At 39.3% G+C, this 27,295-nt stretch overlaps 1 protein-coding gene across 8 annotated transcripts in view; it reads right to left on the reverse strand.

Annotated features, from left to right (window-relative positions):
• The window catches only part of ADAM22 (ADAM metallopeptidase domain 22), a 139,991-nt gene that overhangs the window by 21,189 nt on the left and 91,507 nt on the right, over positions 1 to 27,295 (reverse strand). For 6 of the 8 annotated variants that reach the window (XM_049798186.1, XM_049798183.1, XM_049798182.1 and 3 more), the window contains 18 exons: positions 25,651 to 25,735; positions 25,110 to 25,200; positions 23,180 to 23,231; positions 21,205 to 21,304; positions 17,404 to 17,475; positions 16,677 to 16,769; positions 14,451 to 14,531; positions 14,174 to 14,224; positions 13,825 to 13,888; positions 13,195 to 13,300; positions 12,003 to 12,119; positions 11,135 to 11,303; positions 9,616 to 9,724; positions 8,556 to 8,646; positions 7,198 to 7,215; positions 4,118 to 4,312; positions 1,163 to 1,263; positions 536 to 602 (listed from right to left, as the gene is read on the reverse strand). In XM_049798186.1, the coding sequence (XP_049654143.1) occupies positions 536 to 602; positions 1,163 to 1,263; positions 4,118 to 4,312; positions 7,198 to 7,215; positions 8,556 to 8,646; positions 9,616 to 9,724; positions 11,135 to 11,303; positions 12,003 to 12,119; positions 13,195 to 13,300; positions 13,825 to 13,888; positions 14,174 to 14,224; positions 14,451 to 14,531; positions 16,677 to 16,769; positions 17,404 to 17,475; positions 21,205 to 21,304; positions 23,180 to 23,231; positions 25,110 to 25,200; positions 25,651 to 25,735 (1,662 nt within the window). The remainder of the gene's footprint in view (positions 1 to 535; positions 603 to 1,162; positions 1,264 to 4,117; positions 4,313 to 7,197; positions 7,216 to 8,555; positions 8,647 to 9,615; positions 9,725 to 11,134; positions 11,304 to 12,002; positions 12,120 to 13,194; positions 13,301 to 13,824; positions 13,889 to 14,173; positions 14,225 to 14,450; positions 14,532 to 16,676; positions 16,770 to 17,403; positions 17,476 to 21,204; positions 21,305 to 23,179; positions 23,232 to 25,109; positions 25,201 to 25,650; positions 25,736 to 27,295) is intronic. The other 2 variants (XM_049798187.1, XM_049798185.1) reach the window with 1 other exon arrangement.

The following is a 27,295-nucleotide window of genomic DNA, read 5'->3' on the forward strand; positions in this document are numbered from 1 at the left end:
ACTCTCATTACCCATTTATTGCAGGGCTTACTCAAGACTGGCTGTTTCAGGCTTACAATGATAAACTCCAGGGTACTCTCAAAGCAGACAGATACCTCTCCTAAAACCTCCAGGCAGGTACGCAGAGATACAAATCTCTAACTCTGCAATGGCCCAACCCAAGGTGAAGACAAGGGTAGGAAACAGGTTATCAGAAATTCAGTATTGAACCAGGATACACTCAGCAATGGCAGTTTACTGTAGACAAAAGCCTGCAGTGATGGTGCAGGCTGCCACCATCATTGGGAATTGCTATGGGAACGACTGTGAGGAAGCCTACATAAAAAAGAAAATTGATAGTTAATTTTTAAAGAATACATAAAAAGAGGTTGAAATACATTAGCCAAACCATTTACCAGATTATCAGTCAGCAATCAGAATGGGCCACAGATTAAAAAATGCAGCTGTCTACTTTTCAGTACTCTTAATCTCCATCTACAAAACACAAATATGAAAACCGTACTTTTTGGCTTTGCTTTTATAAGTTCAGACTTACTCAGTTGAATTAGACCGTGGCCTAAATCTTTTGCCTCTGACTTTCTTTCTGTTTCCTCCTATATTACCTGAAAGAAATCAAAGGATACAGACGGTAAAACAACTTGAAACTCACCTGTGTCCCATGTCAAACTGTATATTCTTTTTGTATCCCCAGCAAAAGAGTCATTACCTCATTAGCTTTAACCATCTAAAAGTCACAGGTCAGCTCCTCTTGATTTACCTCAGACCAGCTACACTTGACACCTAAGTGATCCTTCTCTACTTTTTGCTGCAACTGTAAAAAACTCCTTAATTTCAGCTTTCATTTGAGAAAATCACTACACTTCAGCAAAACCACTAAACACCGCCTGATAAAATCACAGAAGTTGGCAAGAGTGAAAAGATGACTTCTTTTTCATGTTAGCTCACACTGGAGGAATGGGAGAAATTAAACATCATTTCTATGTGACAAAGCATTGTGCAAAACAGGTACTTGAGTAGGGTACTGCTAAATCCCAATTCCAGGTTAAATTAGCACAATTGTAAGGAGCCATACTGCTGTCGTAAGATCAGCTAAACTTTCAGCAGAGCAGCAATAGCCCAGAGGCTGGTTTCGACTGTGGCTAGCACTGAGGTTCACACTTACCTTGCCAGGAATTACTCCTAGGCCTCCCATTTTCACAAATGTCTGAAATATGTTTTGTATCTGGGATCCTTTCACTCCAGGAATGAGATAATCCATTTGACCTGGAACAGGAGGGCTCAGATACGGTTATTTTTAAGGGTATTATCTCACATCAATGTTAGCTCAGTGGTTCAGAGACTCACATTCCCGAGGCCGGTGACATAACACAGCCTAAGGTCTGTCTGCACTAGCAGAGCATCCAGGATTTCTGGTTAAACCCTGCAGTTACGCTTCACAGCTGTCCCTGCAGCAGTTCGGTGTGCCCACGTTCAAGAGCCAGGCTTCAGCACTGCTTTCTTGCATGTCTGCTGTGGAAAGCACAAACACCAGCGCACACCAGATTTCCTTTGGATTTGCAGCTCTGCCCCAGTTCTTAGCTGGAAGATGCTCTTCCAACTGTGCTCATCTCAAGGTTTTTTTTATCTCACAGTTAAGCACATCCCACCTGCAGGCTGCCCACTCCCTCCTTGTGCTGCTGTAGGAAAGCCTGGACTGCTTCCCTCACCCCACTGCTACCAGTCTCAGGGGCCCAGGAGTCTGTGATGAGCATCCTCCCACCCACCGCTGGTAGCTTCAGTGGAGCGGTAAGTGCCTCATTTTTGCTAATTCTTAATTTTTATTATATTTTCTCAGCCAGTCACTGCAGTATATATTCCTAACGCTAAACTCAAAGCCAAAAACAGTTTTTATATCTAGGTGCTTGGTGCAAACTGAAGTTTTTCTTTCCTCTTGTATACCCTCTAAGAGCCAGAGATGTGTGTGGCAATGTCCAACACATGGGGTTTTGCAACAGGCTCCCTCCTGTTGAACCAGAGCTGCTGCTCAGCTGTTTGCCACAAGATCTACAATTACATCCAAAACAGAACTCAAGAGGAAGTTGAAAACTGGTCAGAATAGATGACTTATTTATTACAAAGAAGTTTTGCTTAAAGGAACTTTTTCTGTAGTTTCTAAGTCTGGATACTCTTGCATTTTTCAGACTCTGCTTTCCTTGGAGGACAGGCATCTGAGAGATACTCTTCAGTTTCCAGAAGACCAGGCCACACTGAAGTAAGCCCAGGATTTAATTAATTCAAACTTAATTACAGCACAAAATGTCTGAGAACCAACAGATCCACTGACTGTTTTTTTTAATAATTTTCTCTTCCTAAAGGTCTATTTTCAGGTTCAGGAATGTCTTGCTATATACTGGTTTTAGTGTTTGCTACCTCGTAACAGCAAGAGTTATCATAAAGTTCTGTCTTAACCCTTGAACATCCTCTGAATACCAACTAACACTTCATAGTGCTTTCCAGCATGGAGTAGCCCAGGGAGCTAATGGCCCAGTCACTCTAACATCTCCAAAGAGATGCCATCCATATCTGCACACAGAGCAAATCAAAATCAGCTTGGAAGGTAGGAAATAGCACTCCGGGCATTCAAATGGAAGGACTATGTCAGCTCCACCACAATGTTAATGAAATATTTGTCAGACTTACTTTTCCAGACTTGACAGTGGCACAACATACCTGAACTGGTGGTGGGGAACAACAAAACTCTCTAGTACAGACAGACCTTAGAAACCATTAGCTTTTTGGAACGAATCATAAACAGAGACACATGAAATAAATGAAGTATGAAAAGAAACACAGATACTGAGTGAAAGAAGAAATGCATTAAATGGCATTCATTTAAAAAGAAACTATTTTTCTTAACTGGTACTTGAACCTGCTTACACAAAGCTATGAAAACTTGCTTTCCCAAAACTTTTTTCAAAACTTTATCCAAATGACAAGATTCTCCAACACAAACACTGCATTATTTAAGATTAACACTTGCTCCCTGAAAAAAATTTATTTATCCACTCACACATCTAAAAAAGCTGAATTTAAAAATCAGAAATCACTAATTAATCACTACTGCAGTTTTTCTAATAACATATTCATTAGAACAGACTGAATGAAGTCGCATATAGGATCAAGCTGCTACACCCAAATAGCGAATGTCACTGCAAATGCATCCCTTCCATACACTTCTCTTCCTTCAAAATAACAACAACGAAAATGGCTTCATCAACTGCACAGTTATAGACTGCTCAGCAAGACAAGAATTGAGAATTGCAGTTTTCTTATGAAGCAGTTCAGGATAGTCTATTCCTCCTACAACATAGTGCTTCTCATAAATTATTTTAAAGTGCTAGATGGAGATTTTTATAATTAAAGGATTTCTAACTGCAGAGGGATGGTGAGCATCATGACCTAATGACCTTAGCAATTACAAATTACTCTCAATGCTTTTCAGTGAATTTTCCATTTTAAAATGTTGTTGGGTTTTTTAAGTAACCGGAACAATAACAGAATTAGTGATATCTCATCAAGGGCAAAATCTAACGCCCTCCTTGGTTCCTCATAATAGCAAGCACAAAACTACAGAAAGTCTTTGTAGAATTATTTTCTAAGACAACACTTAGCAACCATTTAGTATACTAGCCTAGTAAGTGGAATAAAATGCAAGCACCACCATCTTTAATGTGAGACAGCAAGAATATTATCCAGAAGTGTAGGTCAACTCAATGAATTAATGACACTGACGAAGATATAAAAATAACATTTATATTGAACAGTTTATGTTTATAACTACTATTGAAGCAAGACAGTGTTCCTTTTCTTTGATTACATGACCAAGATTTAAAAAACTGTGGGGTTTTATTTAATTTTTTTTGAGCCAGCAATTATTATTAGATCCTACTTGAAAACAATTCTCAAGCAGGGAGACAATGAAAATTTGATTAACCAAAAATTGGTTTACAATGGAAAACTTGTTTATTCTGGCCTATTTGTAATAATTAGCAGCTCAGGGCATCTGAGAAAAATCAGTAATCAAAGCACAAAGGATGCTATTTCAAACATTCCACAAAGAAAGAAGAAAGACTCAAACCTGCTGCAAAACAATGAAATGTTCTGACTAATGGAATAATGGGTGATGGAACAGGTAGAAATCTGAAAATGCGACAGAAAAGCAGACCTCTTCTTAGAACTAGATGCAGAGTTTGTGCTGACTCCAGGAGGCATGTCGCTATAAAAAGAGTCGGCCTCTCCAGGCTTTTTTACATAATCTCCCTGGGGTATTTGTCTAAAGTATAATAAACATTGTAGAGTCAGGGAACATGACACGCACCAGCACAAACACAAACATTCACAAACATTAGTTTAAAAGAAACGAGGCAAGGCTAGCGATCCTTGAGGAAACTGTTAACCACACACAGTAAACCTATTAATAAATAATTCAACCATCTGAGAGAAAATTCCCGCATGCTTCTGATATGTGCAGAAAAGTAGATTATGTGGTTTTGGTAGGGGAAAACAAGGAACATTCCACTGATAAACTCCAGTTATAGTTTTCAGAGTGAATAGTTTGTGGTTCTTGAGACATTGGACAACCAAGTTCAGACATTTCAAATGACTCATCACTCTGGTTGTGAAAAGCATCCCCAGGTGCAGCACAAATACTACAGCTTGAGCTGAATGCATGCCTGGATCAAGAAGGAGTTCAGGAAAGTGAAAGCCTTTTTCCTTCTGAGATAGTTGCTTTCCACTTAATTTTTGTGATCATTCCTGAATTCAAGAATAGCAACCTGTTGAGTTGTTTAAACCTCAGGAGGAGAAAACCCTCCAGTTTGTTAACTGTTCTCTTGTGCAGGGGACCTAACGCCAGTGTCAGAGCTTCTCAGCTATTCCTGATTACAATAGACTCGATCAGCCAAGACACATAAAAATAATGCCACACACATCTGTCAATATTTTATCCTTTTCCAGTACTAGAAGCTCAGTTTTGGTGCATAAAACTATCTATGCATGAGAAAGTCCTAATCAAGTTATACAACTTTTTACAGATAGTGAATTCATTGCCAGCAGAAAAACTGCCATGCAAATATTCCAGTTACAGTTCCACCAAGTTGAAAAATCCTCCCTAGTACAAGTACCTACTTTGAAAGTTGGCTATATCATAATACTAGCAGCTTAGTTATCTATTCAGCCTTGCACTTTCCAAGGCCTTTTTGCTTCAGTCTGCCCCTATTAAGATGCGCATTTATCACAAGGTTGATTCACATTCAAACTGTGTCCAACTACGGACCTGATCTGGGCTCTCTTCATTCCACATCTGAATTTCTAATGCTCCTGAAGTATTTAAAATATATAATTATATGGCACATAAATCATTAGTGCAATGCAGTACTTCCACACTATTTCTTCTAACACCTCCTGAGTCTTGGTTCTTGTCCCATTCCTCAGCCGGTACATTGGTGTGTTCAGAGTTGACTCAGTGTGGGCAGCTCTGCTCCCCAGGGTTCCTCCAGCAAACTGTCCTCTCATCAAACTGTTCCTCCAGCAAACTGTCCTATCCCGTCAGAAACAACTCCTCCCACATAGCTGTGCCCTTTAAGCCGCACTATCTCAGCTAGCAGAATCCATGGTAATTTGCTCTTTTCATTGTTTTCAGTTTACTCATTTCAGTTGCTTAGTACTGCAAAATATCATTCCTTATGTAAGGCTCAAAAATACCTCAATGGCTTCTTTTCATCTTTATTTAAGGACTAATCATAACCAATTCCAAAAAAAGGACACTCTGGACACCCTGGTGGTTGTCTGTTTTTTCCATTTATGGAGCTCTCCTTCTACATATCCAAAATTATCTATTTAGAAGTCAGCCTACAGAACTTCATTTTCTGCATGAAGGAGATGTAGTTACTAAGTATCTCCATCATCTTCAAAAGCCTCAGCTTATGCTGATTTCCACTCTATCCATGCCCACAGACACAGCTGCAGACTGACTGCATACTCACAGCTCTCTGTCCATATGCTAGTTTCTGGAGATGAGGGAATTTGAAAAAGTTAGATAGGCTAATATTCCAACACAAACATGTATGGGGCAGTATTCTGTATTTCAAGGTTCTGGCTGCTCTGTCCTCAGCCAACACTGAAACATCCACAAGAGTGACTCGATGGCCATGTTAGTCTGTGCGTGTAAATAGATTGCATGCCACTGAGCAGCACCAAACCCGGAAATTCTGCCTTCCTTGTGCCAGCTGACATTTATGACCCACCAACCTCCCCATAAGGCTTGACTTCAATAGCTTTGCCTTTTTCCTGTTACTGTTCCTGCTGCCTATCTGACCTTGTAGTACACAACCAGCACTTGGCAGAGCTTTTCTGCTTTTTGCAAGTATTTTGAGCCTGGCAGAGAAAGCACTACACAGGCAGGGGAAAAAGAGAACAAGCACAACAGGTATCAGCAACAAACAAAGCAGCAGCTTGGACCAGGAGGTGGCGATACAGGCAGAAAACAGGAGAATTTGAGAAACCCTCTTATCTGCGAGGGACTGGAAGAGGAAGGAGCCAAATCCTTTCCAGAGGATCCATCTGCCAGGCAGATGACTGATGAAAGGGAGGTGGTCTTCCAAGAGCCAAACCTGAGTCACAAAGAACTGTTTGGCTTTTGACCATAAGACTGGAAGGGTGAAAACTCACCCGTGTGCGGAACATGGTACTGTGCTTTACCTACAAATCAGTTGAGCGGGGGGGGGAAGGAATGGGCTCTTCATTTGCACAGCAATTTAAATGCATTGTATTTTTAACGGCAAAGAAGCTCCAGGAATTAATTTGTCTCAAAAGGCTCCTGAACATCATATTAATACTAATTATTCAATTCTCAGCCTCCCAGGAACCCTTTCATCTCTAATAGCAGATGTTCAGTCTCTCCTATTGGAAATATTCTCCTGTTTTCCTAAATAAAATAGACTATCTCAGAAGTAAACATTATATTTGCTACTGAGTCCAGTGAAATCAGGATTTCAAGCAATGCCTTTAGAGAAGAATTACCAATTTCATGTATTCAAGCAAATATTCTTTAAAATATATTTCATCATTGTATTTCCCTTACAGCATGTAACTGAGCAAGAGAGAAGAAAAGCTATTTCAGAACTTTCTAATACACATTCTGTTACTTTTATCACATACCTCTGTCTTCTGTAGTTTCTTTCCATACAAAGAGAAGACAAAGAAAGAAGAATGAGTTATCAGTATGCAGGTATACATGGTCAGTAAGAGAAAAAAAATAAGTAAAGAGAAAAGTAATGTATGCAGAATGAAATTTTTGCTCAAAATATTTCTACAGAAAACACTTTTGAAATAAACATACTCATAAACATACTAAATCAGAATAGACAAGGAAAATATATTCATGTTGATGGCTAATGTCAGTGCTGAGTTGGAGGTGGTACAGTTCATGATCAGTTTAAGTTGATTCACTATGAAGCTGCTTGTGAAAGGTACACTCTTGCCTTCCACCTCCAAAACCTAATCCCACTGGCTAGATGTGATCTCAAAATGAGCTCTTAACTTTGGAGTTGTACTCAGAAGTCCAGATTTTCAGATACTGCCAGAAGCCAAGGGTGATATACCAAGACAGCATAACCTAGCTTTTTACTATCCTAATCTTCATTCTTTTTTCCAAGTGCTTCTCTCCTTACATATTTTTGAGCTGCCCTCAGCCCACCTCAGTCTAACAAACCAGCAGGGGATGTGCCAGTTTGTTATGCCAAACTGCTGGGGCTGTGTCCCAGCTATAGTACTGCCTGCCGCTGAACCTGCCCTGCCCTCCATGCACACCAAAGACCTGTGGAGGAAGGACTTCAAGAGCCAGACTCACCCAAACACAGATGACAAAGTAGGTACCTTGAATATTTCTTTAATATATGCAAAAGAACTAAACCCCTCTGTTTTTAGAAGAAATTCACAAAAGGAGAAAAACTGAAAAAGACCAGTCAGGCTAAAATAATCTATTCTGCCTCTGAGTAAGTAGAACACTGACAGCTCTACACCAGGAGAGAACTTGCACCTTATTTGCAAATTACAGATCTCTCTCTCTTACCAAAAACCATGCCTGAATTAATTTCAGGTTAAGCCAACTGAATATAAACATCTTTTTACGGAAGCCTATGGTTAAATGTTTTACTGACTGACTGAAGGCTAATCTTGCTAAATTTACTTCATCATTAGGAGAGATATATAATTGAATCAGACTGTATTCTTGTATTTGCTTTGCAAGATACAGCAAAATCATATTCTGATCATCTACAAAAAGAGAAAAGAAATAACTAAGAAATAAATTTTAAACCTGTATCAAGCGCTCCAAAACCACATACACATGTAAGAACTGCTTGAAAACTGCTACTACTACAAAAATGTCACTGTATAAATATAATTCGATTTGGATTTTTTAGATTATGTTTTAATTTTTCTTTTCATATCATAATCAGCTATCAGATGAAATAAAAAATTTTTTAACTGTATTAAGAAGAACATAATTTACTTACTTGTAACCCCAACCAGTTATTCCTAAAACGAGAGCCAACACTAAAATGGTGCCAGCAATAGCCCCTATTATTATATTTGTGCTAACAACACCTGGAAACACAAGAAAGGGGAAAAATATACAGGGTTTTAGCAGAAAAATATACAAAACTAGTAAATGCACTGTCTTTCAAAAACCTGCTTAGACAACTTGCAGTAGGCTGACTAATTGTAACCAGTGATATATAATCTTGAAGTATAACATGGACATAAAAAGATCATTTGTAAATCAAACCTCTGTGTCCGTTTCCCTTAACTGAACACTTGCTACATGGGAAAGTTGTGCCAGGTATGACAATATAATGTTATCAATATTAAACTGCTGTAGCTTACATGCTTATAACCTGCCTGGCAAATATATGCTTACATTGGAATAAAAGTGACTTTTCTGTTTGTTTTTGCTCAAATCCCTTCCATAGCTGACTAAAGTAACCAAAACAGACGTTCTGGAAGATGGTAAAACTGTTCCCCCACAATGATTTATAATGAAAAACATTTACACCCTCATTTTTCCACAATATATTTTTTTCCTTTCGTATGCAAGATGAATAAAAATTTTCACTCTAAAAACGTAAAAGCCTGAAATTTGTGTGCCAACATTCTGCATACTGGCCATGTAATAAAAAATTGACTCTCCAAACAAAAAACAGCCATGTAAGTAACACTACTTTTTAATCTAGATATGAAAAGTCCCAGCATCTTTTTGCTTATCCTAATCTATCAATATACTTAATAAGGCCACTCAGATGATCAGGACAAGCAAGGTACAACTGGACACACTGGTACCAGTCCTGAGAGGTGTACTGAGTGCTTGTGAGTGGCACCGCTCACCTCCAGCCCCACATTTGTGACCTCATTCACAGACACTGAGTGCTCCTGCAGTGGGAGGAAGGGAAGGGAATGAGGCTCTTAATGGTGCATTGTGTTGTATGCTAACTGAAAGGTAGGAGATCTAGTTTTGTTTAATGAACATTCCTCAAATCCAAGCTTTTCCAGTTATTGGTAAAAATTATAACAACGTACCTTTATTGATGGCATCTTTATCAAAAAATAGATCATCTTTGATACGAGAACTGCAGTCATCTCCTCCCCAGAATCGGTCACAGACACACTTTATTTCATTGCTACAAACCTGCAGCCAAAAGTGTAGCTCAGAATAAAATAATAAAATTAATCTATTCCCGTAATTAATACCAACAGTATAGCTACAGTCATATAGCACTGATTTTGACAGCCTGCAAAATTTTGCAAAACATTTTTAATATACAGCAATTTTTTATTTATATAATAGATATAAATGTACTAAACGTACTATTGTACTTTATATACAAATATATGTAATATATATTAAGTACATTAATATCTTTTTAATGTAATATATATTTAATAGAGCCATTTATATTTGCTTTGGGAGACTCTGAACCTCAATGATTTTATTTATCTAAAATATGACGAAGTGGTTAATTTCAGACTAAAAAAGGGTTTTAACACAGTGTAAAAGACAAAAGACATTATGAGATGTCTTGGTTTCATCTGGGATACATAGGGCACAAGAAGTTGGGAGGGAACACAGCCAGGGCAGCTGATCCAAACAGGCCAAAGGGATATTCCATACCATGGGATGTCATGTCCAGTGTATAAACTGGGGGGAGTTGTCCTGGGGGGGTGGTGGATCGCTGCTTGGGAACTAACTGGGCATCGGTTGGTGAGTGGTGAGCAATTGCACTGTGCCAGCACTTGTTTTGTATATTCCAATCCTTTTATTAGTATTGTCATTTTATTACTGTTACTATTATCAGTTTCTTCCTTTCTGTTCTATTAAACTGTTCTTATCTCAACCCATGAGTTTTACCTTTTTCTTTCTGATTCTCTCCCTGATCCCACTGGGTTAGGGGGAAGTGAGCGAGCGGCTGCGTGGTGCTTAGTTGCTTAAACCATGACAGGAGAGAACAAATCCTTTGATCTCAGATCAGCCACAGGGACCTGGACACTGTTTCAAACTCTGTGAGCAACAAAGGGACTCACCAGGGCCACAGAAAAGCCATAGGCTGTGCACCAAGCTGAGAAGCTGCTACTAGCCAAGAGCCAGCTCACTGCCCTCTTCTCCAGAGCAAAGTAACTCTCAGCCAACAAAATCCAACAACTTCATGAACCTTCTTGGTTGACACAATACAGAGGGAATTAAAAAGAGCATCTGGAAGAACAGAGACCTAAGTTTCTCAGTTCTTAGACCTTTATATTCTCTAGTACATTGCCTGTGGAAGTATCAATCAAGTTAGCAGAAGTGATAGCAAAAGAATTGATTAATACAATTTTTGCAAAACTAATACATACTTACTGTGACTCATTGTTTAAGATGCCTTAACTGGTATGCGTTATGTTTATTTATGCGCCTCCTCCCCCTTTCCTTTTCAAAAGCTTCTCCAGTATAAAGACTTCTAGAGTCACGCTGCTGGCTTTTTGAAAGGTCTAGCTAGCACACTGCACAACACCATATACTCAGCAAAAACATAAAAAAGGATTAAAAAGTACAAGAACATACACCGTGTCCTGAACAAATTTGGCTGTCTGTGGTGCCTGGGCAGGTACTGAAGTTGAAGGCCTCAGTGGGGAGGCAGCGATGGTCAAGGCATACCATGTTCGGCCCGCACGGTGTCCCATTCTCCACATAGCCCAGGTCCGTCTCCTCATCAAGTTTCACATGGCCACCACTGCAAGACAACCAAGAGGACCCCGGAGACTTGTGCTGTGATTAGATGGGACTGCTTGAGAAACTGGGCTCTGGTCTGGTGCCTTCATTTCTGTCTGTGTTATACAATACCCAGGACCAGGAAAGAGTAAGTATTAGCTTATTTATCTCACTGGCCCTAACATGAAACAAACCAAAACACAGTATATCTACATCAAACAAATGTAATGGTGAAAACAAAGACCATTCTTCCTGTGTAAGAGCTAGTGCTGGATAAAACATTGAGTTTACTTGTGTAGGACTTTGTTTCATCTTACAGTTGTGTGAAGCTATGAGAACACATCAGGTCTATAACTGGGATTCAGCTAACATATGGCAATGTATTAAGCTGCCAGTTAGCTTTGCAGTGCAGGCATATGTCGCCATAAGTATTTTGATTATGTTACGTACTTCACAAACATTAAAGAATGTAAAATCAAGAGGCCAGAGAAGAGCATTATGTCTCTACAGGCAAAATTAACTACTACACAGAGGGGACTGCAAAACAGCTGCGCTTCCTATACGCAGTCAAGTTCCTGAAGCTTAACAAAGGTTGAACTAGTTATGTGTTAATAGGAAAAAAAAAATTAACAGAAACAGTTGTTCTCCACTTAGGATTAAGAAAGCTGCTTTTCCATGCAAGATGGATATTGATCGTTCTGTTTTCAGGATTTCCAATTACCTGCAATTGTAGACTTTTCCAAACTGCAAGATTGATGATGTGATTTCTCCATCAAGTTCTCCAAGTCTAGGCACACTGGATATATTGGAGCACAGAAGGTATCCACAAAGCACATCCCTGCATTGAGAGAATAAACAGATACTCACTGAAAATAAAATTCAATGAAAATGGATGATCAAAAAAATGTGTTTTTCTTTACTTGCTTTGTAACATGTTTGTTACTCCCTGCTTTTCTCCCACTGACAGTAACTCCCATAAATAATGCCTTGTTTCCCAAGCAAATTACTCTCTTTGGAGCTTAGACTGGGAAAAGAGTCTTTTTTAAGATGTATTATCAAAAATGCTCTGAGTAATAGCAATCAGGGAGCTGTCAAGAACAAACCACATCAAATTGATTTAATATCCTGTTAAGATATGCTAACTGGCCCATAGAGGAGAAGCAGTAGATACAGGCTTTAAACAAATTCTCATATGACACATAAGTAAGGGAACTAGAGACCAAGTTTAATTCAACTGTTGAAGGGACTTTACAACTCGCGTGTGGAGACTTGTTCACTGTCTGGCCTCTCCTATATTACTGAGTATTTTTTACTCATAAATTTGTAATGGAACAAAAGTAAGGTTATCAAATCTGCACAGAAAGGTAGGAAAGGGCATTAGTAGGTAGGACTAGAATTCAAATGACATTGACAGAATGGAGAACTCATCTGAAAAACCAGAGTGCAGTTTGATGAGGACTGGCAAAAGGTTAAAAACTAGGCAGAAATTATCAACTGCATAAACACAGAATGTGAAACAATGCTTCAGGCAGCAACTTGCAGGAAAAGACATGGAGGGTTACAATACAATGAAAACTGAACATGACTTAGCAATGCAATGGCACAGCATAAAAGGTGACCACCACACTGAGACATGAAACCACAGGCTGCTCTCCTCTGCACTGCTAAGCCTCACCAAGAGTACTAGGACCACTTTTGGTCCAAGTGCTCCCACAGCTTAGATGGTGCTCTCTTGTCAGAGATCATCTCCTCTCAACACTCCTCTCCCTCCAGAATTTCCTGCACTAATGTCTGCAGAAGGCCAGGAGAAGTCTGTTCTATACAGAGGCTTTGTGAGCCTCTTCATGCCAGCTGAAGAATTAGATCAAGAATAAAAATCTCATACCAGTTGCTTTCAAAATGGATCAACTTACTGTTTATTGCACTGTATCCAAGAGTCCTTGTCTCTTCCACAGTTTCCTTTCTCAGTCCCTTCAATATTCAGCTTCTCATAGCAGTACCTGTCAGCAGCTGTCACTTCTAAAAACAGAAACAAATCTCTTCTAATATGATGAATATTTTGAAAAGCCAGGTCCTGTGCAATGGCAATGCACAATCAAAGCAAGCAGAGCTTCCAATCTGTGAACTGCAGTACCAATGGTCTGCAGGTGGCCTGTGAAAATCTGCACAGTGTTCTCAATGAAAAGTTTTATGTTGGCACCACAGGATTGTTTTTAAGATTTTGTTCAGATTGACCAGGGTTTATTGGTTCAAAATGTCCAGAAGCCACTGAAATAAATCAATAAATACGAGTATAGAGTCCCTAGGTGGTTATTAATAAGAAAGTAAACCTAAGACTTCAGAATAATCACCAGTAAGTTAACAAACACTAGAAAAAGAGCTGGAAAAGAGGATGGAAAGACAAAATGAGGAGGTAAGAGGGGGAGGGTCATACAGTCCTAGCTGTTTTTAATGGTTCTGAATATGTCTCTTCCGTAATTTTTCTCAGCTAAGGTAATCTTTCAAGCCAGATGAACGACTTAGAAACAGTAACATTCACTCACTTTCACCCCAGATATATTTACACTGCCGGTCCCTGGTTTTACATCTTCCTCCAAAACAAATACCCTAGAAAGAAAGAAAAAATACAGAAAAAGTTTCAAATAACTTGATTTTCCAAAATATGTATTTGTTTAATATACAGATTTGTCACATGCTTTCTATTGAGGCAACTAATATGCAATTCTACTTTCTGTTCATTTAAATGCTTAGCTCCAAAATATAACTTGCACCCAAAACACAGGAATGTCAGCAAAACTGTTGCAGGTGACTTCTGAAGATCTTAAACCAAAATCTATAAAAAACAATCCATAAAAGCAGAAAGAATGTAAAACAAATTGAAGTGCTAATTACCTGCTTGTTATCACATGAATATCCATCCATTTTATGAATATTGGGAGAACACTATAGAAAGAGAAAATAACTAATGGAGTATAGATCTGACAAGCATGGTAGCAAAGCATACAACAAATGGCATATGGAAAATTGTTTCAGTTATCATGCTGGTTTTTTCAATATCAGCAGGTTTAATACAATTTTTATACACCTTACAAAACAGTAACATTCAGAGTGATTTTAGAGACTTCAGGTGGGTTTTTTTCATCTCTTGGACAGAACATACAAAAATCACCTGACTGGAATTTCCTGTGCAGTTCTCCGCAATATCACAATCATTCACTGCTTCTCGGCACAAAACTCCTTTAGGTTCAAACTAGAAAAAAAGGACAGAAAATTAGTGTCTTGGTTTCTCCATATCTTGCCTTAAATTCAAAGCTTTCTTAGAGTTTTAACTAAAATAAAAAATGGGAAACTTTCATGTGTGATTGAAGTGGGAAGACCTTCCTTTCCCTGGTGCAGACATTGCACCTGTCAAGCCACCAGCCATTTACTGGTGCAAGTGGTACCATACTCTGAGGCACTCCCTCCTGAGAGCATTGAGTGTGAGGACAAGCAGGATAAGCGCTCTCTTGGGACACAGGACCCCTGGAATTTATCAAACCAATACTGCAGTGGCTTGCAGCATTATCTTGACCAGGTCATTGAGCCTTTTTTGTGATTATTTTGCTCTTCATAAAACAGGGAGAGTGATCCTTATCTTCTTTCTAGGTATTAATAACACTGCAAAGCTCTAGTTATAAACACTATGGTCACTACAATGCTCCATTGTAGAACAGAAACTAGTAATACATGTACTGAATTCCGTACGGTTTGACACCATTTTCTAAGTGACCAGATATTTAACAACGAAAAATCTGTCAGTGACCTAACATAGGCATTTTGGTTAAAAACTTCTGTGCTAAGTCTTAAGGCCTGTAAAAGCAGGAAGACATCCCATTAGTGGCAATTGTAAGTGCAGACCCCTTATTTTCCCTGAAATGTTTAAGGCTGTGATACCCAGTTCATTATGCAGCTCTGTGACTTTTTTCTGGATCTGCATGCACATGCATTTTTTTTGGACAACTGCTAACTCCACAGCTGGTGTGAACAGGCACACGTCAGTGGAAGAGCTAGACTCTGGTACTTTCTCAGCCTTCAGCTTATCTTTTCCCCACCTGTCTCTGGAAAAATGCAGATGGACAGGAATGTTGTCAGAGACACTACACAAGATGCTGGGATGTACACCCACCATGTTTTGCTTGCAATCCCTCCTTCACTCCCGCTTTCAGGGAGGGATTACAGGGGAAGGTAACCCCAAGTTTGGGAACTGTTATATATGGTCTTTTGAGTTGTTCTGATTAACACCTCCTAAGGACAAGTGTTTTGCAAAACTCTGCCTTTCTCTTCATTGGCTCACCCTCACCACTCCATATGTAGATAAAGCCTTGTCTCCTTTGCAAAAATAATGTAGGTATATAGAAGCTTAATTTTTTTCTGAGAGTCTTTAATATGGTGCCTATGTGACTTGGATACTTCAACAAAATTCACCCACACTGGCAATCTGCTTATTTTTTTATACTACCTTAAAAAAAAAAAGAATGTGCTTAGGGAAATGTGATCTGTTCCAGCATAATCTGTGTTTTTTCTTTTTTTAACATTAGGATGAGCACAAAGTCAAGAATTTGGTGCACAGTTATTACTAATGTTCCTCCTAAGGACATGAAACCCTCAAATGCCCACAGACAAAGATAAAAATATCACACATAGTACACCACAGTTTTAGTAACATTAATAATAATTATCATTATTACTAAATGAGTATAAACAACTATTTGAAGTCATATTTACCTGGGCTCCCTTACAGCCAAGATCTGGCTAAACCTCCTTTTACTATTTACTGATGTATCAGGAAGAATACCTTATAGTTTACTCAGGGCTTGATTCCCTTTACTCAATGGGATTTCAGTCAGTCCAAACATAAGGAGACCCAGGCAGACCCAACTAAGACTGAAGTCAGGTGTCTTTTAGATGAACACTTCTGAACAATTCTGCTAGCTGCAGGCTGATGGTTTTTTTTTCCTGTATCCTTCTCTTGGGTCTCTGTGGTACTATTTTCCCATTCAGTCTCATGGGGCAAACCCAGACCAACATGTAATTGTTGGCAGCGGCACATGGGTGAGGATATGTGTGTTTAAACAAGGACATCTAATGAAACCTCATGGAACTTCAACCTGATTCAAACTTGTCTGAAACTGGAAGGCTTTAATACAGCTCTGCATTTGATCGCAGTTTGTGCCCCAAGAAGCCAAGCTTAAAAGACAGAATAGCCCCGGACAAACCAGTTTTCAGCCAATCTTAAAAGGTAAGCTTTCAGAAAAAGAATCACAAGGTCTGCAAGGAAAAAGACATGTGCTGTGGTGCCTGTAGCCACCTGGATGCATGCCCCCCAGGATGCTGCAGTGAAGGTCACTGCCCTTACCCGGCACTTCCGACAGCAAAGCCCATTGCTGCACTGGGAGCCTGCCGTCAGGGTGCAAGTATTGCAGCACTCTCCTCCTTCGCTGGCACACTCCTGAGGAACACACACACACTTATAACAGAATACATGGGAAAAGCAAATGAGCCCCAAGCTCTCTTACTACTTCTTGTCTTAGCATGCTACCTGAACAGATTTTTAACCAGGCTTTTAGGCACCTGGAGGCAGAAAAAGGCATGCACTGTGGGGCATGAAGCTGCTGCTTCCTATGCAATATAGGAAATAATTTTTCTAACTCCACAGTGTCAGTCATTAAATACTGACATTTAGCACTGACCAGGCATGTTCCCATCTAGGAAAATAATTTAGCATCTTTTAAGGTCTAATTCTGCATGGGTAGCTGTTACTGTTACTCTTCAGAATTTATGTGGTGATAAAATAAAAAAACTGGCCCACATTGTGTTAAACATGATGGAAAAAGGTAAGAAATGATGACTCGTTTGCCACAGGACGGACCTTAATATTGCCTGTCTTCCTCCATGTATTGTCAACAGCAGTGATGGGTGGCACCCACATTGTGTTAAACATGATGGAAAAGATAAGAAATGATCAATCCTTTGGCACAGGACCTTAACATTGCCTGCCTTCCTCCACTTAATGTTAATGGCAGTGATGGGCAGCACAAAGTCCTGGAGAACCCAGTTGCTAATTTAAAGTAAGCTGCACTTACCGCTATCGTCCCACAGTCACACTCTTCTCCATCTTCCACAAAGCCATTGCCACATTCTGGAGGATCCAGAAGCTACAGGGCAAAATCAGAAATCAGAGGGCATGTCTCTCCTAACAGAATCATTGTAATATTTACGCTGTACAACATGTTTTTTTAGCTAGCACTCCAAATGCACTAACTGAAATACAGTACCCACAACTTAGGCAGAAGCAGACTAGAAACAACACAAACAAAATGTGCAGAGAACAAACAATGCTGTGAATTAATTCAGCAATACTGCCAAGTGACATGGCAGCTTCTGTGCATGAGTGCCATTTTTACAGCAGATTCAGTTTGAGCAGAAGTCACAAACAAAAACAAAAGGTGTGACAATAAAGGAAGAAATTTAAAACAATACGACATTTTCATTATCATCACGGGGGTTGCAATTGCTGTTGTTCTGGAATTCAAGTGATAAGGGCTGTGTCCCAGGTTGAAGCCTGCATTATAACTTCAGAAGGAATAGCCATAAAAAAAATTGTCCTTTGGCAGTATGTGGCTCAGCAATGCAGGGAAAGAGGAGAGGCTGGGTTTCTTTGGGAGTTTTTGTTGTAGTCAGATGCTTTCTACTTCCCTTTTCCTCTACCACAGTTGGGAACTTTCAGCAGTTTTCCATAAGCATGTGTCACAGGCAAACGAGAAAGTATAGCTGCTGAGGCTTTCTCCTACTCCCTTCAGCTTCCCCACTAAAGTGTAACTTAAAATGTCTAAATCTGTATATTTGTAGTAGTACTTTCCTTTCCCAGAGGCAAGATTCATTCACCATATTTTACATAAGATCCATGCTATGTTCTCTTCTAATGGACGCTTATACTCCGTTCTTTCCAGTTCCATTGTTTCTATTTTCCTAAAATTTCTAAAGCTAATTCTTCAAAAAGAAAATAAAATGTTTTTTTTTTTTCCTTTGGGCATAAGAAAACATAATAGTAGCTTTTATTATATAAATGAGAAAGCATATAAGTGTGTCACCAAGACTAAAATTTTGCAGATTGTCCTCCAAGTTGTCCAATCAAACCAGGATGATTCCAGAAACCACCCTGATTATGAGCCACCTGCACAAGTACACCGCTCGTGGTGTAGAGTGCGTTTCTCTCTGGAGTAGTCCACAGGATGAAGCATCACCCCATACTTCACTGTGCCAAAAACCAGCCTGAGGCTTGTGGCAAAGGCTGATGTGCTATTATTAGACCCCCCTCTTGAAATGGAAATTTGGCTGCAGCATGAAATGCATATGTAGAATTTAACATTAAACGTAAGCAAGCAATCATCTTTTAAAATTATTAAAGAGTTGTTAAAACTGCTTGTTTCCTATGTTTTTCCAGACATCTTAATTTCTTCAGTATTTCTAGGTGTGCTGCACAATACAGACAAGTAGATGGCAGTAACAGAGGGTCCTGCCTTAAAACATTGGGCCAATTTGCTGCAGTACTTAGGGACAGCTAAATATGAAATGCAAGGAAAAGCAAATTGGATAACCTTTCCCCCAAAGTCATGTAATTCAACCACTCATTTGAAAAGTGCATACATTCAATCCGCTCCAGCAGTCATTGATGTAATTTTCGGGATTACAGCTGATCTTACAGTGGAGCACTGTCGAACACTGTACCTTGTCACATCAGTTTTCCTTTATCTCATTTCTTGAAAAGTGAAAGTAAGTTTGAGTTTCACCACCCTTGCTAGGAAACACATGTCTTTGACAGCCTTGTGAATTAGACAGACATCCATTGACAGTAACTTTAAACAAACCCAAACAACAATACATAAAAGAATCTAAATGACCCTGGCTTCCACATCTAACTTTCACATTTCCACATGCCATTAGAGAAAATGGTAAATGCTGCCAATCTAAACTGAGATGAGAGTAATTGGTTTTCTCCAAGTGATAGATGTGTAAATGAACATAATCACTTAAACCCAAGTAAGAAACATTACACTATGGAAACAATTCACTCAACGAAGAAATAAAACCACCAGTATTTCTCTCCACCTTTAATGAGATGGGAAAAAGCAAACTTCTAAAATGCAGGTGCACTTTAAAGAATGAGAAATCTTACATCTTATTAACGAATTACAGTGCTTTCTCTCCACTTTAAATAATATATTCTTCCATGAAAAGGAGACCTTTGAGAGATAAGCAGACTCAGCTTATCCAGATTTGATGCCTTCTCTTCCCCTCTCTAACATTTACAGAAATTCTGTGGTTGTCAGAAGATGCACTTTTTCTCAGCTGCTCCAGGAGGAACACGCATCACTCCAGAACTGACTTTGTCTTTTACATCTGTGACCACCTTAGCTATCACCTCTTTTTTGCATGTTGGACTGTCTTTCTGCCTTAGCCTCTTTCTTTTGCTTGTTGAAAGACAGCCATTAAAGAGATAACATTCATTATACAGAGAAAAGAGTCAAGATCACTATCCTGATTACTTTACATTTTAACACATGCTTCAGTAAACAGAGCAGGAATATACTGAAACCCTGCTCCAAATCCTCCATTGTAGAAGCACTTGCATCTTGGCTGGAGTTTCTTTAGCCTTGCTTTGTATTTATCTCCCTTAAATGTCTCAGTTAATCATTTCATACTCTTTGCATCCTTCATGTGAATATACCTGTTTAGCAGACCAAAACTGAAACAAAAGAAGCAAAGAAAAGGCAAATACTATCTCAAGAGACATTCCCCCTTCTCCCGATTTCCAAGACTCATATAGCAAGACCTCTGATTTTGAACTTCAGAGGCAAATTTGGAGGGGATGGGTCAGTCATTTAAGTGGGTCCCAATGCTTTTGTAGCTTTCCTGCCCACAAAGCTTTAGGCAGGTAGGATCAGGGGCCAGCAGGGATTCACCAGCCTTCCCCCTCTGGGGGGACGACCCAGCACAAGGCAGGGCTGTGCAGAGCCACATGCAATGGCCTAGAACGAGCTAACACAAGGCTAAGATGACCCAAGCACTTCTCACCAGACACGTTTCTCCCCCAGCACATGCAGTTCAGGGGATGTCGGACTGTCAGGTGATGGTGATGGGGACCATGTGGGCAGTGCCTGAGGAATGAGGAGAGTGACAGGCACCCAGCAGCCACGGGCTCTCCTACTGTCTGTCCCCTACTCCTTGGGGGTTTCTCTCCTGCTCTACCTCTTTCAGCTTTAGAAAAACTAGTCCCAGTTTTCAAACTCTGTTCTGAGAGTCACTGTAAAAACCTTGTCTTCTCCAAACAGGGAGAGTATTGCAACGACTTGTAACCACTGGTGCCTGCAAAGCTGCCATGCTGCGCAGCAGCACACTCCCCGCAGAGGCTCTAGGAGCCATATCTTCATCTTGGGACAGATGTGAAATAAAAGCAGTCTTACTTCAGCTTCCAGATATTTGTACCAAAAGACATCAGTTCAACCCAAATTAGAATTCAAGCTGTGCAAAAGTTTACCAAGACACCTGAAACCTCAGCACATAAATTCAGCAACATAATGTATTTATGATATTCCAAACAAATTGTGTGAGAGATGCTTCTAGATCAAAGCCTGTGGGAACTCCATTAAACATGAAACCATTTATTAAAAATTTATGTAAATATAATTTCCAAATTCCAATACTACGAACTAAAATCACCTACTTTCACTCATATATCACCAGAAAATTTAGAACTTAGAGAGAACCAGAAATATAAAGATTACAGGTGTTATTTTTTCCAACATTATCATTTTCATTCTTCTTGGTTTCATCTAAATTAGAAATAGAATAGAAATAATACTTAATAATAAGGTAATGCTTACTTTGGTTGGTTTATTGAAAAGGCAGGCCCCACCTCCATTGTTTAAAAATTCATGATACTCTTCAATATCACACTTGGAGAACTTGCTTGGAAGATAATACCTGCAGAGAAATAAGGTAGCAGGATTACTTTCTATAGTGCTTTTTACACTGTATTTTCTTTTTTAAAATTGGAAAAGATACATAGTGTTATGCTTTAGAAAAAGTAAAAAACCACACTGTTCAGAATCAGAGTGACTATCTGCTTGTAACTCTAATTTGTAAATCATTTTGGTAAATGACAACCTTCAATAATGACACAGAGCTCATGGAAAGTGAGAGGTCTAACACACTTCACTAAGTTATTTCATGCCAAATACCACACATCTTATTACACAGTGCGTAGTTCTCACAAACATGACCTGTTCCATTAAAAGGCCTGATCTCAGAAATACATTTATTTCTTCCCGTACATACTGGGGGAGACAAAGATTGCTCATAGTTCATTTCCCTCTTAGATGAAATTGCTCTCCTGGCCCACAGAATTTTTATATAATAGAGTTATACTATTTTTAAATATGCTTCTAACAAACATCAGCTAACATTTCAGCTTCCCTCTCTCATGTGCCCCATTGAATACATTTCAGTTGAATACAGAGTGCCAACCTAAGGCCCAGTGCACCACCTAAAAACAAAACGATGCAGAGAATCTTTGCGTGGATCCTTTCCACGGCGAAAGAATTTTTCACGAGATAACTTAAGTGATATTTGTATTTAGGTCCTCAGTCATGAAAGTACTTATGCTTCAAGCAGATTTTGGAGTCTCAAGGGCTTTCCTGTATCAGCTTATCATTGGATAAAAAAATATTAGCAGAAGTGCTACACAAAATAATCCTGCATTGCGGAGTGATGGCTTGCAAAACATTATTGGCCTTTTCCATCTCTGGTGTGTATGATTTAGGTCTAAAGACTACAAAGAATGTGGGATTCACCAACCTTCATCAATAAGCTAGGTAAATCCCAGCTTTTTTTGTGTACCTAATTATTTGAAAGATTTGGACTTCAGGTAAAGAATTTAAAGACCACTAGATAAGGAATCACTTTTACAAGAATCAAGAATGCTTCTCAGATTGGCTTTTTAACATACTAAATATCAGAAAAAATCCTACTTAGTATGCTTTTAGGTAGACAAGGTGAAAAAGGCACACATTCACATTTTGAAAGAGCTTTGATATGCTTCTTTGTTCAAAATTGTTCTGACCACAAAGCTATTGTGAAAATTCGCAGGTCAGTTTGAAATTAATTTATAAATTTGGAGCACTGTCTCCATCCAAAACTAGGCTATAGTTTAATTCACACACATGACAAAAGACAGGTCTGTAACAGGAAGAATTAAGGTCTGAATCCACATGTTAGAAAGCATTAAATTTTATCAAGCAGCAAAAATTTGCTGATTCATTAGTCACTAGATAAAATCTCCCCAGTGACATTACATGTGGATACAAGCATACTCGACCTCCAATGGGAGCAGTTTTTCTAACATTAGCACAAACTGGGTGAGAAAAAATTAGAGATATAGATGAAAGATTCCAAAAGAAACATTGAAAATGAGGCATACTTAAGAAATTTGATAACAGGATTTCAAGATTTAGGACGTGTCATTGTTTGTTCCCACAACTCAATAGCAAACTTGCAGGAGAAAAGCAGCTAAGCATGCTTCTGATGCTTTGCAGTGACCTGGCTTGGCTGTTGAGCCCTGTGCTTTGTGAGTTAAACCAGCAGTCACCAAAAGTCCTCACATATCCTCTCATTAACTCACTTATTTTCACATTTCTTTGAAAGTGTCTTTTCTATGTCTCTTGTACAGCTAATAAGTTACTTTCTTAAAAAATGAGTCACAGAAAATATTCTGCTGAACCACAAAAGACAAACATTTTCACACCTTTACTTTAGGTCACTGTATGAAGGGCATGACTTTCCTCTAGTGAAATGCCTTACCCCGTGTCTCCCATTATGCATCCAGACCACGTGTCCTCACACTTACACTCACCTGACAACAACAAGAAGAAAAAGTTACATCTTGAGTCTTGTGAGTCCAAAATAATACATTTCTTATCACAAAAACCATTCTGTAGTCAGTTCCATTTCATATCTAAATACAAGTTGAAAAGAATAATTTGCTGGCTTATCCACACCTTAGTTTAAGTGTATCAGTGCACGCTGACAACCTTTCTTTCAATAATTATAGATGATTCTAAATCCTGAGCTTTGAAAATGTGTCCTGTTTTTCTTTCCTTCTTTAAAGTGAAGTTAGGGGAAACTGCAGTGTCAGCCTCCGGCACTTGCAAATCATGAGTCAGCTCTCCCGCCTTCTCCTGTGTCATGATATTTGATTCCAAAATTTTCAGAGTAAAAAAAAAAAAGAATCATTTTAACCCTTCTTCTAGTTTTTTCTCTTCTTCAACCATGCTAATGCGACTGGGAAAATCTTTGCTTGGAAAAAAAACCCCAAACAATAATGCACACAAAAATGAATAAAATGGTCAGTAAACACAAGCCAGTACAGCAGGATCTAGCAGCTTCTTCCTTTGCTCTCCCTCCCTTCCCTGCCTGCCTCCCTTCCCCATGTGACTCCCCAGCAGGCAGAGGGTAGCCCTCTCTTCTGCCCTGCCAGGCTGCCTGGGATTGTTTTACTCTGGTCTCAGCCCCCTGCTTTGAAAACTGTGTCTTGTGTCTATTTTTGTACATATGCTTTGCACATATTCTTTCTCTTTCTGCAATTTACCTTACTGTAATACATGAACATCAGTTCATTGCTTCCATTTTAAAAGTACAATTAAAAAGGAAACAAGGCTCTGTCCAAGAGTTGTGTTCTCTTCCTTCCCCACCAAAACAGTGTCCTGCCCCTCTGCTCAGCCGTAAGGAAAGGAATCACGACTATTACCATTTTCACTTTTACCCTGCACCTGTATCAGGTAAATAATATGCAGCTGAAAATGAATACTGAACACACCAGTAGCATACAGCATCTGTCCTACATTTCTGAATATTTTTCAAATAAAAATATGTAAACTGCAAAAACCTTCAAATGCAGATGTATCTCTGCATTGTATACTGTCTTTACAATGCCTGAATCGCCTAAGCAAAGTTCTATTACTCGATATAGTAATTTATTTTTTTTAAATATAAGCCACATAAGTACACAAGATCCAATAAGTAAGCACTCCAATTCATCATCTAAACTGTTTCAAAACTGTATTATTATTTTAATTGTATCAAGCTGGGACTTCATATAACACAGAATTAGGAAGAGTGAGGTGCTTGGGGTGGGCAGGAGGACCGAGGTCTGAATTAGCATTGCAGGTAAATAGGGGTTACTAAGAAGTTGAATACCAAAGTTACAGCAGAGAAATGGTAGCAGTAGAGTGGCAAATAGAGGACATTAGGATAATCTACAAGAGGAACAGGAGATTTGCGTAATCTACAAGAGGCATTCAATCAGGGCAAACGAGGAAAAAGCTATATTGTCAAAACCATTCTGTGTAACAGGATCGAGGTGGCTCCTCATCATCCCCAGCTCTAATAATGTATGTTTCTACCTTTGTGCTGTAAGATGGCAGCCATTCAGTCTGTAGGTGTGACATCGATCTCCCTGAAATGAATGGAAGTGGCAGACACCTTTATGATTTATTTTTAATGAAATGGTGACACCAGTGCTGCCAGTAAGTATAGGCAGGGCGATACCACAGCATTTAAATAGAGGAAAATTAAAGATATGTCAGTCCCTCATTGTGTTATTACAAGAAAAATAAAATATCCCAGCATTCTGAGAAACATGGCGAAAAAGTACGTATCGGGGAGACACTGATAAGATCCTCCTTCTTTTAAGATTTTTCTCTTGAGACAGTGAAAAAGTAAACAACATTACCACTTATAAGTTTTCTTCTGTCTGAGAAAATGCCAATGTTTTGGGCCAAGGTCTGTGCCAGGGTAACTGCCATTAAGTCTGGTTTTCCAAACTGAAAGAAACAAGCAAGGTAGGAACAGTAATCAGTTACATACAGGGATCTCAGATACAAGTGAAGCTTTTCTCATTTCAAGGCAATAATAGGCAAAATCAGATGCACAGTGTTATGAGTTCTTACTTCAGAGCAGCTAGATAACGGACAAGTGAGGAAAACTAAATGCTGGCTTATGGACAAGTTAAGTAAGAGAAAGTCTGTTTCTTTCTAGCCATTGTGGCTGCAAGTATGAATGATGGGATATTGCAGAATCTGCTAAAAAGTGTATCTGAATCCATATCTGACTCATTCACTCATCACTCTTAATTGAAACATCCCTGCATAGAGCTGCACTAAAACTGCATCAGCAAACAAGCAGCAAGGTATTTTGGGGAACACAACTGCGCTGATAAATTCTGTGCAGATAAATTTTCACCACTTTTTGCTCATACCAGTATCCCCACCTACCTCATTCACACCTCCGCCTTTAAGCAAGGAGCAGATTCCACCAGTGTGGGCCACACCACTTCGACTGCTCTGAAATCGACTCCCCCTTTGACAAAAAGGAAAAGAAAAGAAAGTTTACCCTGTTCAGTCCATGAGTTTTGTACCTATCTATCCCAGTATTTACCCTGACCGCAAACTATACAAAAACAAATTGGGAAAAACAGAAAACGACTCACAAACCTTACATGACAAATTATCTCCAGAAAAGTTATACTATCTTCCCTCCTCCTTCTCAGACTACCTAATTTAAGAAATCATAAGGGGACTATTTTGCCAAACCATCTGAATCTCACCAGCCTTTTGTTTGCTGACATACTACTGCAGCAAGTGACTTCTGCTGCATGTGCTACAGACAGAGCACATGAGAGGCCACCACACTGCCGATGCATGAGGGAACTAGCAAAAAGACACGTCTGGCTGGGCAATGCTGATGTGGTAAAACTCAAAGGGAGTTGCATTAGCAGCAGCTCCCTGATGCAGAGGTAGGTGAAAACTCCATGGAACTGCAGCCAATCTCATCCAAGGGACAGACACACTCTGAGCCTAAATCTAATCATCTCTTTGGAGCTGACCACGTCAGCATGAATTATTGCCAGTTACTGGAGACAAAATATACTCTGCTCCACTTCAGAGTACTAATCCATCTGACCTGTGGCAAATTGTTTTTTTCAAAGGAAAACAGAAAAACATCAACAAACGATACGATGGTCCAACTGTGCTGAAGGTGGAAGTTCATTTGTAACCACTGTACCATCACACCAGCTAACCTCACCTGCCAACTTAGCCATGCCTCACTCACAGCCACAACTTCAGAAACTGTTCTTTCTAAACAATCTGTGAATGCAATACCTCAAACACCATTGGTGGTGGTGTTATGGATAGCACTGGAATTAGCATTACAGTGGTATCCCGAGTCCCAGTCACAGGGCAAATAGGGCCCTCTTTGTTCTAGCCAATCCACAAACATTCATAAGAACAAGACTTTCCGCAGAGACCTTACAATATCACCAGAGAAGATACGCGAAGGATGTGGGAAAACGTGATTCCCATTTTACAGATGAAGAACTGAGACACGGAGAAACCAAAATCTGAGAGCACCACTTGCAGATCTTACTATGTCTCTTCATGGAAGAAGTCAACGACAGTAATTAAGCACATGCAAAAATTCTGAGAGGGTGGATACTGGGGCTGGGTATCCTGGCACCCTACCAGAGTCATGTTAAAGTGAGGTGTTTAGGTTAAGTTTATTCATATAGGCTCCTATAACAGTCAGCAGAGAGGGATAAGGGCTCCAACAGAACAATTCATCTAGCTTGTCTCATGTGCATCAAAAATCTCAGCCATGAACCTCTCTTCTATTTTCATAGATATATTTTATTACATCAATCTTATTTCCAAAACAATTAAGATATTTAGAGAAAATAACATTCCTCCCAGCTTATTCTTCTTGTAGCACATGTCGCTCTGGAGAACAAACTGTTTCAAGGATCTGAAACACTTCAGTAATCCTGCAGCATGCAGGTCATTCAACAATGTAAAGCAGGCCACAGTGCTTTTTAAGCAGGAAACCTCATTGGTTTCAAACCCAATGTTCTGCTTTTAAATA

The sequence above is a fragment of the Accipiter gentilis genome, chromosome 4, assembly GCF_929443795.1.
Source record: "Accipiter gentilis chromosome 4, bAccGen1.1, whole genome shotgun sequence".
Lineage (NCBI taxonomy): Eukaryota > Metazoa > Chordata > Aves > Accipitriformes > Accipitridae > Astur > Astur gentilis.